General features: G+C 50.2%; 3 protein-coding genes across 3 annotated transcripts; 2 read left to right on the top strand and 1 right to left on the bottom strand.

Annotated features, from left to right (window-relative positions):
- Positions 1-133: 133 nt before the first annotated feature.
- STEHIDRAFT_161951 (uncharacterized protein) lies at positions 134-1,319 on the top strand (the record flags this gene model as incomplete). Its single annotated transcript, XM_007309566.1, has 4 exons — positions 134-189; positions 264-685; positions 749-929; positions 983-1,319. 4 exons carry the CDS (start codon positions 134-136, stop codon positions 1,317-1,319), a joined length of 996 nt encoding a protein of 331 aa, XP_007309628.1.
- Positions 1,320-5,182: 3,863 nt separating this feature from the next.
- STEHIDRAFT_115142 (uncharacterized protein) lies at positions 5,183-7,210 on the top strand (the record flags this gene model as incomplete). The annotated part of the gene is made up of 13 exons (XM_007309565.1): positions 5,183-5,298; positions 5,433-5,519; positions 5,550-5,637; positions 5,720-5,754; positions 5,807-5,816; positions 5,867-5,884; positions 6,190-6,201; positions 6,328-6,373; positions 6,429-6,532; positions 6,577-6,681; positions 6,738-6,971; positions 7,032-7,136; positions 7,190-7,210. 13 exons carry the CDS (start codon positions 5,183-5,185, stop codon positions 7,208-7,210), a joined length of 981 nt encoding a protein of 326 aa, XP_007309627.1.
- A 2,802-nt stretch (positions 7,211-10,012) lies between these two features.
- STEHIDRAFT_32714 (uncharacterized protein) lies at positions 10,013-10,918 on the bottom strand (the record flags this gene model as incomplete). The annotated part of the gene is made up of 3 exons (XM_007309506.1): positions 10,013-10,444; positions 10,487-10,683; positions 10,744-10,918. Coding segments are annotated over 3 exons (804 nt in total), but the record flags the coding sequence as incomplete, so codon positions are not given.
- Positions 10,919-12,391: the final 1,473 nt, after the last annotated feature.

Raw genomic sequence — 12,391 nt, 5'->3', positions numbered from 1 at the left:
CCGTCGTGAGGCTGTAATGGTCTAGTGCGAATCTAGCCCAGACATTCCGAACCCAATCTCTGACAATGGTGAGGTTTATAATTCATCGACTCTCCCGGGATTGGTAAAGTCTCTTCTCTAACAGAATTTTTAGATGAGTACCTCTTTAACTAACTACGCTCTTCCGGACAGTAGGATCGAGGTTGTGCGGTGCGTATGGGCGTCCATTATCCTCTTCACATTTCCGATGTGACTAAGAACTCTTGTCATATGTGATTATCTAGGCTTAACCAGCAATATATCAGGTTCAAGAAACTTTTCGGACGTACCGGACCATTTCCGACAACTGTCGACGTTGACGGCATCGACCATGTTCTCGAGGTTGCGGCCGGAACATGTGCTTGGACTCTGGATATCGCACATCTTCAAGAAGTCTACACCCGCCTCCCATCGATGCCATCATCGACTCGTCCTGAGTCTACGTCAAAGCCAATTCAGTTGTACGCCTGCGATATTAGCACAGATAAGTTTCCCCCGAGGGACGTGACGGATGCGCTCGGTATCAAGACGTTTCAACAGGACGTTACACAACCCTTTCCCGACGAGCTTTACGGAAAGTTTGACCTCGTTCAAGCGTTTATGCTTGTCGGTTCTTTAACAGAGGCTGGGTGGAGGAGGGCTCTGGAGAACTACCGCAGACTTCTCAGTAGGCTAATTATCTCAATTTACATCGTACTGCTTCGCTGCTGACGATCTTTGATGTGCAAAGAACCCGGAGGGTTTCTCTTCATGCTCGAAACGGATGTGGCCCTGTATTCAACGAGCCTCCCACCACCACCACCACCGCTTTTCCCCCTTGACATCGACGGTGTTATGGACGGTCTCACGTGGATTCACAGTGCGAATCGGTTGTTCACCGGGTTCAACATAAACCGAGACCTGGTTCCTAAGTGAGTCCAACGGCAAAGTCTAACCGGACTGTGGCATTGAATTTCACTCCTAGTATATCGTCCCGGTTGCCGGCGCTGTTAACGGAGCAGTCTCTCAACATCATACAAGAAGCTAAGGCTATCTCACCGGTTGGAAAGCTCTGCAAATTATACCGCGCGTTGGACGGCGCAGATTTATCTGATGATTGGGATGACTCTGTTCAGGGCACTCGGGATGTTTTTCGTGGATTGGCTCAGTCAATGCTTAGAAGAAGCATGTTGGAGGTACCAAAAGGAACACCCATCACGACTCAGGAAGGTCTGAATGAGCTTCTCGCTTGGATATTTCAGGGGTTGGAATCGGATGGGGCTTGTCATGTGATGACACAGTGGATAATAAGAAGGAACTGAGGCGAATAGAGCAATTGATCATCTGCTCTCCGAGTTCGGTTGGGTCTCTGATACTCGTGAGATGCTCTCATGGTACAAGTACGGTGGTGCCATGAAACCCGCAGAGCACCTTGCCTCAATAGAAAGGAAAAAAAAAAGCGGAATTTGACGAGCTTCAGGAACCAAAATAGAAATATTAGTGAGACGACCTACAGTCAATTACCCCGTGGTGGGCCAGTACCCCGTAATGGGTCACCTACTGTTTACGGCGAGGGCTGGCATCGAAAGGCCAAGAATGCTATGATATCATACTCCAAAGCTTCGAATGGGAGCACAACTCCACCATATGAGGCTTCGAGCGCCCGCATTTGGAAGGTGACCCATTACGAGGTACTGGCCCACCACGGGGTAATTGACTGTAGTGCAAAAGGCAACTTAACTATCATCCGCTGGGTAACAGGGGTCAACCTTCTCCTTGATGGAGCTCGGGGCGTGTCGAGGGCAGAGTCGATGGGTCTTATTCGATTGGCGCCCAGTTGACAGATTGCGTCTCACGCTGTTCTATTTCCGTGAAAATGCATAGGAAGTTCCCTTTTCTGCACGGACCTGCGAACCAGGACCCGCGCGTGCTCTTTGGGATTTGCGGGGTTTGTGGCCCTTGCTCGAAGTTCTCGAGCAACTCTTGCATAATATAGGAGTTAACGTATTCTCTGCATAAAGCTCATATTCATTGCTGAAGACTGCGGTGCAAGTGCAGTGCCACTCAGTTCGATATATTTATCGATGTGGCCAAATAGCTCTCACGGGCCTGCTCAGTTATATACCTCGTGAGTCCGACAGGAGACTTTATACGGGCCTTCTCCGGACGGTTTGCAAGATGACTGGGTACATATTCAGACTGGGGACAAAGTTCTCACCGACAAATGCTATGATCACACTCTAGACAGCCTGTTGCCTGCTTCCACAAAGGTAAGACAGCAGATTTGCCAGTGCTCGGGCCACACATACATATGCATATGACGAGAGCTTTGCGCAGTGATAAACCTGTATGCCTCCTAATAACCGTACACCAATACCCGATTATTCTTGGGAGGCTACATGCTCAGCCTTATCGTACCAATATAATTGTCATGATTATATACGCCGACTTGGCTGCTGTACCCAATAATTTCGTCGAATGCATTGGTATGGCGGCCGAGCTGTACGGCATATTATTCATGCATACCACCACCTCAATCTCGAGTAATTTATCCTCAAGTCGCACTGGCTGCGGGCCAGCTATCTACATTTATCTGTGATGTTGTTTCGGAGTCAACGAACCCATAGCAAATTTCCTGCTGCGATCGTTGTGTGTCTCTATCCGAGTCCTGGCTGCCACACGAGTTCCCGAGCTCCTCGACGAAGTGTGGCACTCGCAAGCAGTTGCCCTTCCGTTCTCGCTCAGAACCTGATGCGAGCTGTCAGTTGGGCGTCAATCGAATAAGACCCATCGACCTGCTCCCCGGGCGTGTCACAATTACGATTGCCAATGTCGGTGGAAAGAACAGATGCTATGAAATGTGCACGCCACCGAACGCTACAGGGTTTTGCATATGAAACCGGAATGTCGCGCGTAGAAAAATTCTGGGCGCCTGAGCCAAACAAAGCCGTAAATGGTAAGCACTCTCGGCGACGTTTCGGCAGTGGCGCACCTCAGAAACACCTCTCATCTCTCCGGCCCATATCGTTGTTCAGAGACCTCTCGATATGCTCTCCAGTGCTTGAACTTAGATCTTACGGAACTCCGCCCTATAAGAGTTCTCGCCTTCATCATGTATCCTCGTGACATTGTTTTCGCGATGATCAACACGTTCGGTGTTCCAGCGGTTCCCAACAACATTGCACCAACATCAACGTCGACTTTTCGCTCTAGTAGCCGCAAGGACAATCGGGTCTCAGCTCGTGCTCCCGGACACGCTATCTATGCGACAAAGACAACGAGATTCTGAACGCAAGTACCGGCATGACTGAAGGAATGTTTTTGTAGGAAGGAAGTTTGATCATTTGCGTATGTCGGAAGGGTACGTCCTTTCTTCTCTTTCATCGCATACAAAGCCATTGGACTTATTCTAATCTTTTCTGTCCATCGTTCCCCCTTTTCCCCTCGTAATTGAGGAACCACCTTGTCCGTGCTCCAGAACTGCTCTGCGACGTACTAAAACTCCGCGCACAAAGCATCAGGACTGGTTAACCGGTGCGTATTCGGTGCGCTTTCAATTGCGTGTGTCAGATTTCTGCTTCAGTACAGTCAACATGACAAGCTGATGCTCCCGGTCATCATGCTCGCGATGCCCTCCCGTCCCACTGTGTATGTCTCCGAGACATATGTGTCTCCCTCCCCTCTTTCTTAGTACAGCCACGTAGTATTTAGTTGGTATTTTGTTCATCCTTTCACGAGTCTCGAGACGAGATGCACGTATGGAATGGCTGAGTGGGGTCACTGAGGCGTATCCTATGGTACCGGAGGAAGTCGAGTCTCGAGTCGTGTGGAATGGCAGCCCGCACGTCTGCGCCTGTTATGTTGAGGGTTGAGGGATTGTCTCGTCGGGCTCTTTTATCCCGGGTCTTTTGGACTTATCTGCTATGTACTTCAGTAGCAGAGAATGTGATCACAAATTCAAACCTGTTGAGCACCTTTCAGTGGGCATGCAATGTCGGTACGCTCAAGAACAGGGGCATACCTCGCTGGTGCCACACGAATCCTGCCGAGGAATGCCGAGAAAGTCTGCCGTTTATGGCTTTGTTTGGTTCAGGCACACACGATTTTTCTACGCGCGACATTCCGGTTTCTTATGCAAAACCCTGTAACGAGAATCAACGTATCTAAATTTGCACAAGGTCATTCGAATATGGAAGTCTATTTTGAATCGCAGCCGAGCCTGGAGTGTGCGGAGATACTGAGTAATAAGCATGGGAAGGCGAGCACTGGCGAGCAGCGGAAGCGTTACCAGGACGTAGAATCAGCATCTTTTTTTTGCATCTTCAGGCATAGTGCCGCCTCAGGGTTTCCATGCAGCCGCTCGAGCGTGCGCCGTGCTGTACCATGATGGGTGCTTTGTAGCGCCGTGGGCCTTGTTGAACCTTATTTCAACATCACACTAAGTATAGTGTCGGTGAATCAGCAAAACATGACGTTATACACTCCATCAGACGTTCGTCCATAGGACGCCGCCTTCTCTGCACTGCAGATGTAGTGACACTACCAAATACAACGCGTTCCGAGGTACCCGATCATGGCACGTCAGGTTGGTCCACCAGCACAGTTAACCTACTTTCCGAAACTTAGTTCACGGCACGATGGTGCACATACCTGCCCCACGATCTGGCCCAAATTTAGACCCCCTGAAGCTACTCTAGCTTCCGGTCGTTAAAACGATATAAAAACTTTGCACTAATATTCTCGTGTGCGCTCATTGATTGTATGATCCCTTCCAATTATATGTACGACATGGCGACTCATTTGATGATGAAATATGGAACGCAAGCAGTGTCTCCGCACTTATTGATCCTCGAGCGGTTGACGTTGCGATTGACATATCACGCAGAAAATAAATATTGTTCATCACAGGACTGATATCGGAGCGCCTGTGGGGTATCTAAAACGGTTCATGATGCGTGGCAAATATGCCGATATGACTTACGAGGCAATCATGTTGGACAGTCTGGGCCATGAAGACGCTCGAAATCTGCGTGTTTATGTACAGGCACTGGTAAAATGTACTCCATCCAGTATATCGGTGTCAAAAACCATCAGTTGATCCAACCCTCGGTGTCTCGGGGCACTCGAAGTGCGCCCAGGTATTTAAGATCCCCACAACGCCAGGATCGTGACCCTCAACTCCGCCATGTCGACAGAACCAGCAGAGAACCCCATCGTTGTCAACTTGAGTCCTACGTATGGAGCTCTTCTCATCGGAACTGCTTTTGCATGTGCTATATGGGGCGTAACAAGCACTCAGGCGTAAGCAATCAATTTATTTCTCACTGCAATTTCGATAGGCAGCTCACATTTGATTTAAAAGATTTATTTACTTCTCCAGGTACTGTTTTATTTTATAAATCAATCTATCCTCTTATGAATAACATTGTATCTAGTAAAAGTGCTCAGAAAGACAGCAGAGTCATGAGATATTTTGTAAGTGTTACGTTCTATGGCGCCCGATTTTTCGATATTCACGGCAGGTGATTGCGTAGATGCTTTTATTGGTGTAGGTTATTACGAGACTCTCGCCCAAAGCCTACTAACGTCGGTCGCGAAGGATTATGGATACTGTCAACACGGGGCTTTGTTTTACTGCTGGTAAGCTCTTGCCGTGAGGTTCCCGGAGATATAACGTGAATAATCATACTTGGTGAAAGTCTGGGACATTCTCATACCACAGTATGGAGCTATCGCTCCGCTATCCAGAATAACAGTGTGAGTGTTAATCGATTCACTGGCGTTTTGGACACTGAATGATTGGTACTAGAGTGCTGCTGGTACGTAGCTTGTTTTCTCGATATGTACGCTTCGACTGAGCGTTTCACAGCATCGTATATGGATAACAGTAAGTAACTCAGATATGTGTACCTTCCTGATCTATTAAATATTAAAAAATCATGACAAATAGATAGTGATCACCGTTTGTGTACAATGTTTCTTTCTTCGTCGAGTCTTTGTATACTCCGGAAATCGCGGAGCCTGGCCATATTTTCTCGCACTGTTGGTAAGAAGCTCAGCTTCCATTCTTCCTCAGTGATACGTTGTGTGGCTGAAACACCGGTTTCTCGCAGTGCATACTAATCATATGGCAAATAGGTGGGTACATGTTGTTCAATAAAAGATGGTCCTTGACGTATTATACATATATAGCTGCCGTTATTAGTACGTTCAACACCTCGCTTTCTTTATCCATACACTATTCATGAGACATATATATAGTCTACCTGGCCATTGCGTATGACCTATATTGTCTTCCGGTGATCACGACGTCATCTAACAACACTCTAGGTTCACGGCTTCGTCGTTGGCTACCCTTTCGCGACCTTTTATGATAGTGAGTAGCGTATTTATGCTCCACATACATTCATCAATCTTCGAGTTATTTGCAGGACGTCGGGATCTCTTTGCGCGGAGCAACGACTGTGGTGGACACATCAATCAGTTTGTCTATGTTCTACCTCCTCACACTGGAAACTCAACCAGTATTTTCGCGGTGAGTTGCCGCATCTCCTGTGATTTCGTTCATCGTTAATCAAGCTTATTTCGATTGGAAGCACACGTCAGATGGTTAACAGACTCACTAAGGTTGCAGTGATGAGTGGTGTCTTCACTACAGTTTTCTCGATATTTGTCGTTAGTTTTGTGAGTAATTTCGTCTCCCTGTTGTGGTAGAAGACGTGATTGAGTCTCAATTCCAGATGGCTGCAAGACCTTCAGACCTTTTCTACACCATATTTGAGACGCCGCTGACATCCCTTTACGTCTCGGTACTACTCTCGAACTTGAATGCAAGACACTATGTCCGAGGAACTAGCGACATCAACTGGACTTCCCAAGTCGAGTTCTCTTCTTCCGGTGGTCAAACCGTCCGTTTGAATACTCTTAATCCACCTACGAGTCGCGCTCTTACCTGGGGGAATCGGAATCTGAAGGTTGGTATCCGAGACCTCTACTTCTGGAGCACTCACGAACCATCCATTTGCGATCGTTAGGCTACAAAGGAGCACGCCATTCAAATTCATACCAAGTCCGAAACTCAAACGGATGGTCCGAGTGGAAGCTCCGTCGATGTGGACGCAGGGTCTTGTTCTGTGAAGGTGAGTTGTATTTATTTTAAGTGTAGTATCAGGTGCTGATTTCATCGCCTCAGAATATGCCCGAGTCTGTTTGAATCAGTTGTTCTTTCGGGAGGTAACGGTTATATCTGTAGGCATATGCTGTGGGCCGTTGTGTACACCTTGGAGTTTCTATATTTATTGTATCGTGTGCGATGACGATAGGTTTGCCAATTTCATCGTTGCTATATTTATTCTGAAGGTCCGGAGAATGTGCGATGCGATAACCATGTTACGCTCGACTCGGAACTACGATAAGGACAAAATCGAAAGGCCCTGTTGGAACACGAAGTGGGAGGAAGGGATCTCCATTCGATCAACCATACGAGTATATTCAGAGAAGCTCTACTGGTTTGGTACATCATGTAGGACAAGATTGAAGCGTCTTTCAGTTGAACTGTCGAGGCCATTGCCCCCCTCAAGGGTCTGACGCTCGTCGAGCCGTTTCGAGAACGGTAATCGACGAGGCATGGAAGAACACCACATATCAGGACTGAAGTCAAACTGGGGTGAGTATTTCTTCGGACGCATCAGATGAATGTATGAAAGTGATCCTCGGAACCATATAATTTATGCCTTCTGGTCTAGGAAGGCGATATATTTACTCATATTCCTCGCAGAGGCGCTTCGCGTTGACGCGCATATTACCTTGCTTCAAGGTCCTTCCAACCCCCGTAACCTGCAAATCCGTTGCCAAAAATAAACATGTACAAACAAACGATGTGGCGTGGCGCCACACTGCGTGGTGTCCTAACTCCAGTACCCTTTCACAATGTACCTACTCGACTCCATATCGCGACTCCGCAACCAAAATTGTTCTGTGCCATTTCGTGTCGCGCTACTCACTTTGGCTCTTGGTGGCTTTTTGGAGATTGTCATCCTTTCTCGCTGTTTCGCCGCGCACGTGATCATCGCGTCGCACAACACGTCCTTTGGTTGATTGTTGATATCCCACCGTTCGCGTGCACGGAGCCGTCCGGCCCCCCCCGTGCCCTGTATATATATCTCCTCTGACTCCTCCCGCCATCCTTGTCGCTGCTACACCCGCTGCGGGGCTGTTTGAAACGGGCTGCGGCTCTTGCGACCCACCCAAATTTCCTCAAGTTTTCATGACATCTCGGTCTGAGCCCGCGATCTTTTGACTGTATAGCATGGTCATATGATCAGCATTGGTGCGTTCTTTTCTTTCACTCCGCGCCTTTTCGTGTTCGACCCCAATGACGTCGTGTCCACGCTCGAAGGGTTGCGGTTCTGCCGTTCATGCCACCACACGACGTCATGGATCCTTGTATTCGTCTCTTGTTGTCAAGCGTTCCTCTGTTGCACCTCCCTTCTTGGCGTGGATTTATTGCTATACGATATGCTTGGTTGCGTCTTCGGTATGTCCTTGCACTCATTCCATATGAACAGAGTGGCCCTTTCTATGATCTGGTGTGCCCATGCGAGTCTTGAGGTTCATTACCTAAGCGCGGATCAAAACCACGCGAGTCCCCGGAACTGTGGGGCCGTCATCTCCCCACAGTTGCGGGGACACATATCGTACTCCGCTCAGCAGTCTACATACGCTGCTCCCTTGCCTTATCACTTCTCGACGTTCTGGTTAATCTTGGCTTAGCTATTCTCCATGTTTTCTTTTTTTTGGGTCTGTCACTGTCACCGTTGAAATGACACAGGGTCCGCCTCCCTCTGAAAAGAGGGGTGCATCGTGCATCATTCTGGCGATGCTATTTACGGTACGACCCGTCTCTGATTGACTATGTGTCTTCGGGCAACGATGTCCTGTGGCCGAGAAGCCTCGGCCACATCTTTTCGTTGCCCGAACGTGCTCGGGCCTGGACCAGCGTTCTCAAACGTCCGCGCATCCGTTGCCCGTTATCTTCCATAATCATGTTTCACTCTCCGCCCGCCGGTTGTGCTGCAGGACTCAAGATTAAGTACAGTCGTCTCATGCTCGCCTCGTGGTCTTTTTATCTTCACTCACGATTTGCGACAAACCGTAAGCAGAGTGTTGGGGTACGTCCTCTGCATGCTGCCAAAACTGGGCTGCCTGGTTGCGGGAGCGCCACCGTCCTCCTTTTGTGTTGCGCGTGTAGGTGTTCACGATTGTTTTGTAGGTGTTGGCGGCCAACGCGTACCATTCCTACTCTGCGACATGGTCAGTCTGCTCCGCGCTTGTGTGGTTCAATCGAGAATCACCGACGCGTTTTCACTTAGACTCCGATTTCCTGTGAGCGAACATGTTGCGCTGTTCACCCGCTGGACACTCTGCTGGGCGCCTCGGTAACTTCTGGTCATGGTCTGCTTGCATTTCTATATCTCTATTTCCTCAGTACGTTCGTTGTTTCTAACGTCCACTTGATTTATCAGGCATTGGTCTCATGCATTTACGTCTATATCTAGTGTTCAAGCGTCATGCTCGTGCTTGTCTGAGGGTCGCTGCCACTCCGTGCCTCGACTTCTTCGGTCACGGTATCCCACCACCTTCTCGTCGCCACATCCATCGCCTCTAACCGGTCATCCTCATCCAATATCGGCGGTTTATGGGCCTGCAAGAACATAGCGTCATCGAAGTCCCTGAGTAGGCGTATGGTCTCTCGGCCGGCACTTCGGGACAGTGCAACATAGAGATTGAACAGAGAAAGCTTCCCTCGAGGTACACGGCCGATGTCCACGATGACGTACGGGATTGTCTGACCTTGGGATCGGTAGTCCGTGAAGGCATACGCTGCGGTCATAGGGAACTGTCGTCGGATAACCTTGCGGGTTGTCGTCTTCGCCCCTGTCTTGACCCGAATTTCGAAGGCACGAGTCACCGGTTCTATGGGGATAACGTGCTCATCCAGCCCCGACAGTCGTCCCGCTCGTGTCCTGTCCAGCCTGACAAGAATGTATGCAGGCATATGCTGCAATGTCACCGTGTCGCCACTGGCTACGCCGGTCTCTCCCTGATGCAGCACAACACCCACCACGGTGCCCCTCGCTCCGTTCGCAATGTCCAGGTCTGTCTCCACGTTTGTCGTCACCATCACTTTCATCCCTATCGCGATCTCCACCACATCCGGCAAGCTGTTGCGCTTATCCTCTCGGCCCGATTTCAGTCGCCTCCTCTGCACTTCGATTTGCTCCTCCAACGTCAACTCCCTGCGCTTGCCTCGGTTGCTAATGGTGTCGTCTGCTCTCACAATGTATCGTCGCACACGGCTTCGACGGCAGTGCTCCGCTATCGCTTGCCCATTCCACTTCTCCCTCACTCCATGCCGTGGCGTCACCAGGCCCGCGCTGCTCCATGGCTCTGATTTGAAGTCGGTTTCTATGCAATCAGGGTGCGAGACGATCTGGCGGCGAAGCATTGTGAGGTCCTCTTGCCGTACTCGTCCGAATCTCAGGTTTCTCAAGAACTGCCGCCACACAAGATCTGTTACTCTCATCTGCTCTCGAAGAATGACGGTCTCCCGGAATTCGGCAAATATGGCGCGTCCGAGTTGGGCTTCGGTGGAGTCATGCGCGGGATTGGCAGGCCAGTATAGGGCTTCATGCTCGCCGCCCATAACAGGTGGGAATTGATGGTGATCTCCACAGAGAATTACACTGATTCCCCCGAAAGATTCGCTAGACGCTGCTTGGCCCGCCTCTTGTTTGGCTATGCTGATGTTCCTGGACAGTTTCGCGAAGAACGCCTTGCCTAACATGGAGTATTCATCGATGATGAGGTATCGTACGTGTTTGAAGAACAGCTGGAGTTTCGCCTTGGCTTCGGGACTCATCGGAGTTTTGCGCTGGCTGATGGCCCCCAATGTATGTGTGGTCTTGCCGTTAATGAGGGAGGCGGCGATGCCAGTGTATGCGCCTTTCGCCAGCATCTGCGACGACTGCTTATCCTTGAATCTCGCTGTAACCGTCTGGATCACCTTCGATTTGCCTGTGCCCCCCTCGCCGGAGATTATGAGTCTGAGTGGTGGAGGTGCCTTCTCGTTGATTGTTTGGTTAAGATGCCATGCGATAATGTCGTATGCGCGCCGTTGATCAACCTTCAGCTCCGACACTTGTGCACTTTCGAGGGCCTCTTCACATTCCAGCTGTTCACGGAGTGTAACTGATGCTCCGTCGTCTCCGAGGGTCATCTGTACGTCCGGTTGAGATGCGTTGTTGAGAACCAGGACGTGGTCTGTGGACTGCTGCGCTATGTCGGCCTGCATCTGCTCCCGCCAAGCCTCTAACCGCTGAGTGGTTTGCGCTGTGGCGTGTGATATTCCCTGATCCGTGAGTGCTCCCTGGCCATCTCCTTCGTGTGTTTCCCTCCCTTCACTGAATATCCCCACCATCTTAGCTTCCCATACCGCCTTCCTGCCGTTTTGCGCCTCCTCTTCACTCCTATCCTGCGACCGTAAACTCTCCAGCAGCTCCGTCGACGGCACCTGCCCCACTGGCTCATGTCCAGTGTCCTCTCCAAGTACCTCCTCCTCATCGGTTGAACGGGGCCTTCGCGACCTCGCCTCTCGGTTCTCCTTCGCCGCTGTTTCGCACTCGTGGAAGTACTGGAAGCCACTGATGATGCGCTGCACATACTCATCGCATCCCGCTTGAAACGCATTGAATGCAGCCGCCCATGTCTCGTTGGGACCTTTCAAATCAGTGGTAATGTCGCGCCAAGGTTTGAGAAGCGTGAGCATGCATGCGCTGTAGAACTCGACGATCTCCGGGTCATCGCTGCGTGGAATCGTGTGACCTCCGATGAAGTTGGGGAGGTTGTTGTGGCCCACAGTACGCAGAATGCGTACTAGCGTGCTGTGCTTTGGGTGATCAACAGTGTACTCCACCCGATCATTGCGCGGCCGCCCTCCCTGTTGGTTGTGAGTCTCCTGTTGTCCTTCAACTTCATGGGGTTCGTCGCCGTTAACGGCCTCGCTCCGTTCCCTTTCGTACGAATGCATGGTAAACTCGATTAGATTGAACCCTTGCAGGCCTTCTCCTCGGCACTGGTAATCCATGACCTGGGATTTGGAGTACAGTTTACCCGTCGGGCCTCCCGCAAGCGTGGTCATCTCCTCAGGACCCTGTCGTGATGGGTGAGTACATGGTTTGCGCATTTCATTTCGTACTGGACTTACCTCGTCTGCGTCAGCTGCGTGTTCGGCGGTTCCACCAACAGTCGCACCCTCCCCATTTTGTGCCTCAAGTGGGCCTGGATCTTGCCGTGCAACTCTGTGGGCTGCGTAAGTCGTTTATCAGGTAGTTCT

Source organism: Stereum hirsutum (assembly GCF_000264905.1).
Source record: "Stereum hirsutum FP-91666 SS1 unplaced genomic scaffold STEHIscaffold_18, whole genome shotgun sequence".
Lineage (NCBI taxonomy): Eukaryota > Fungi > Basidiomycota > Agaricomycetes > Russulales > Stereaceae > Stereum > Stereum hirsutum.
This window is presented reverse-complemented; position numbering and strand designations above follow the sequence as displayed.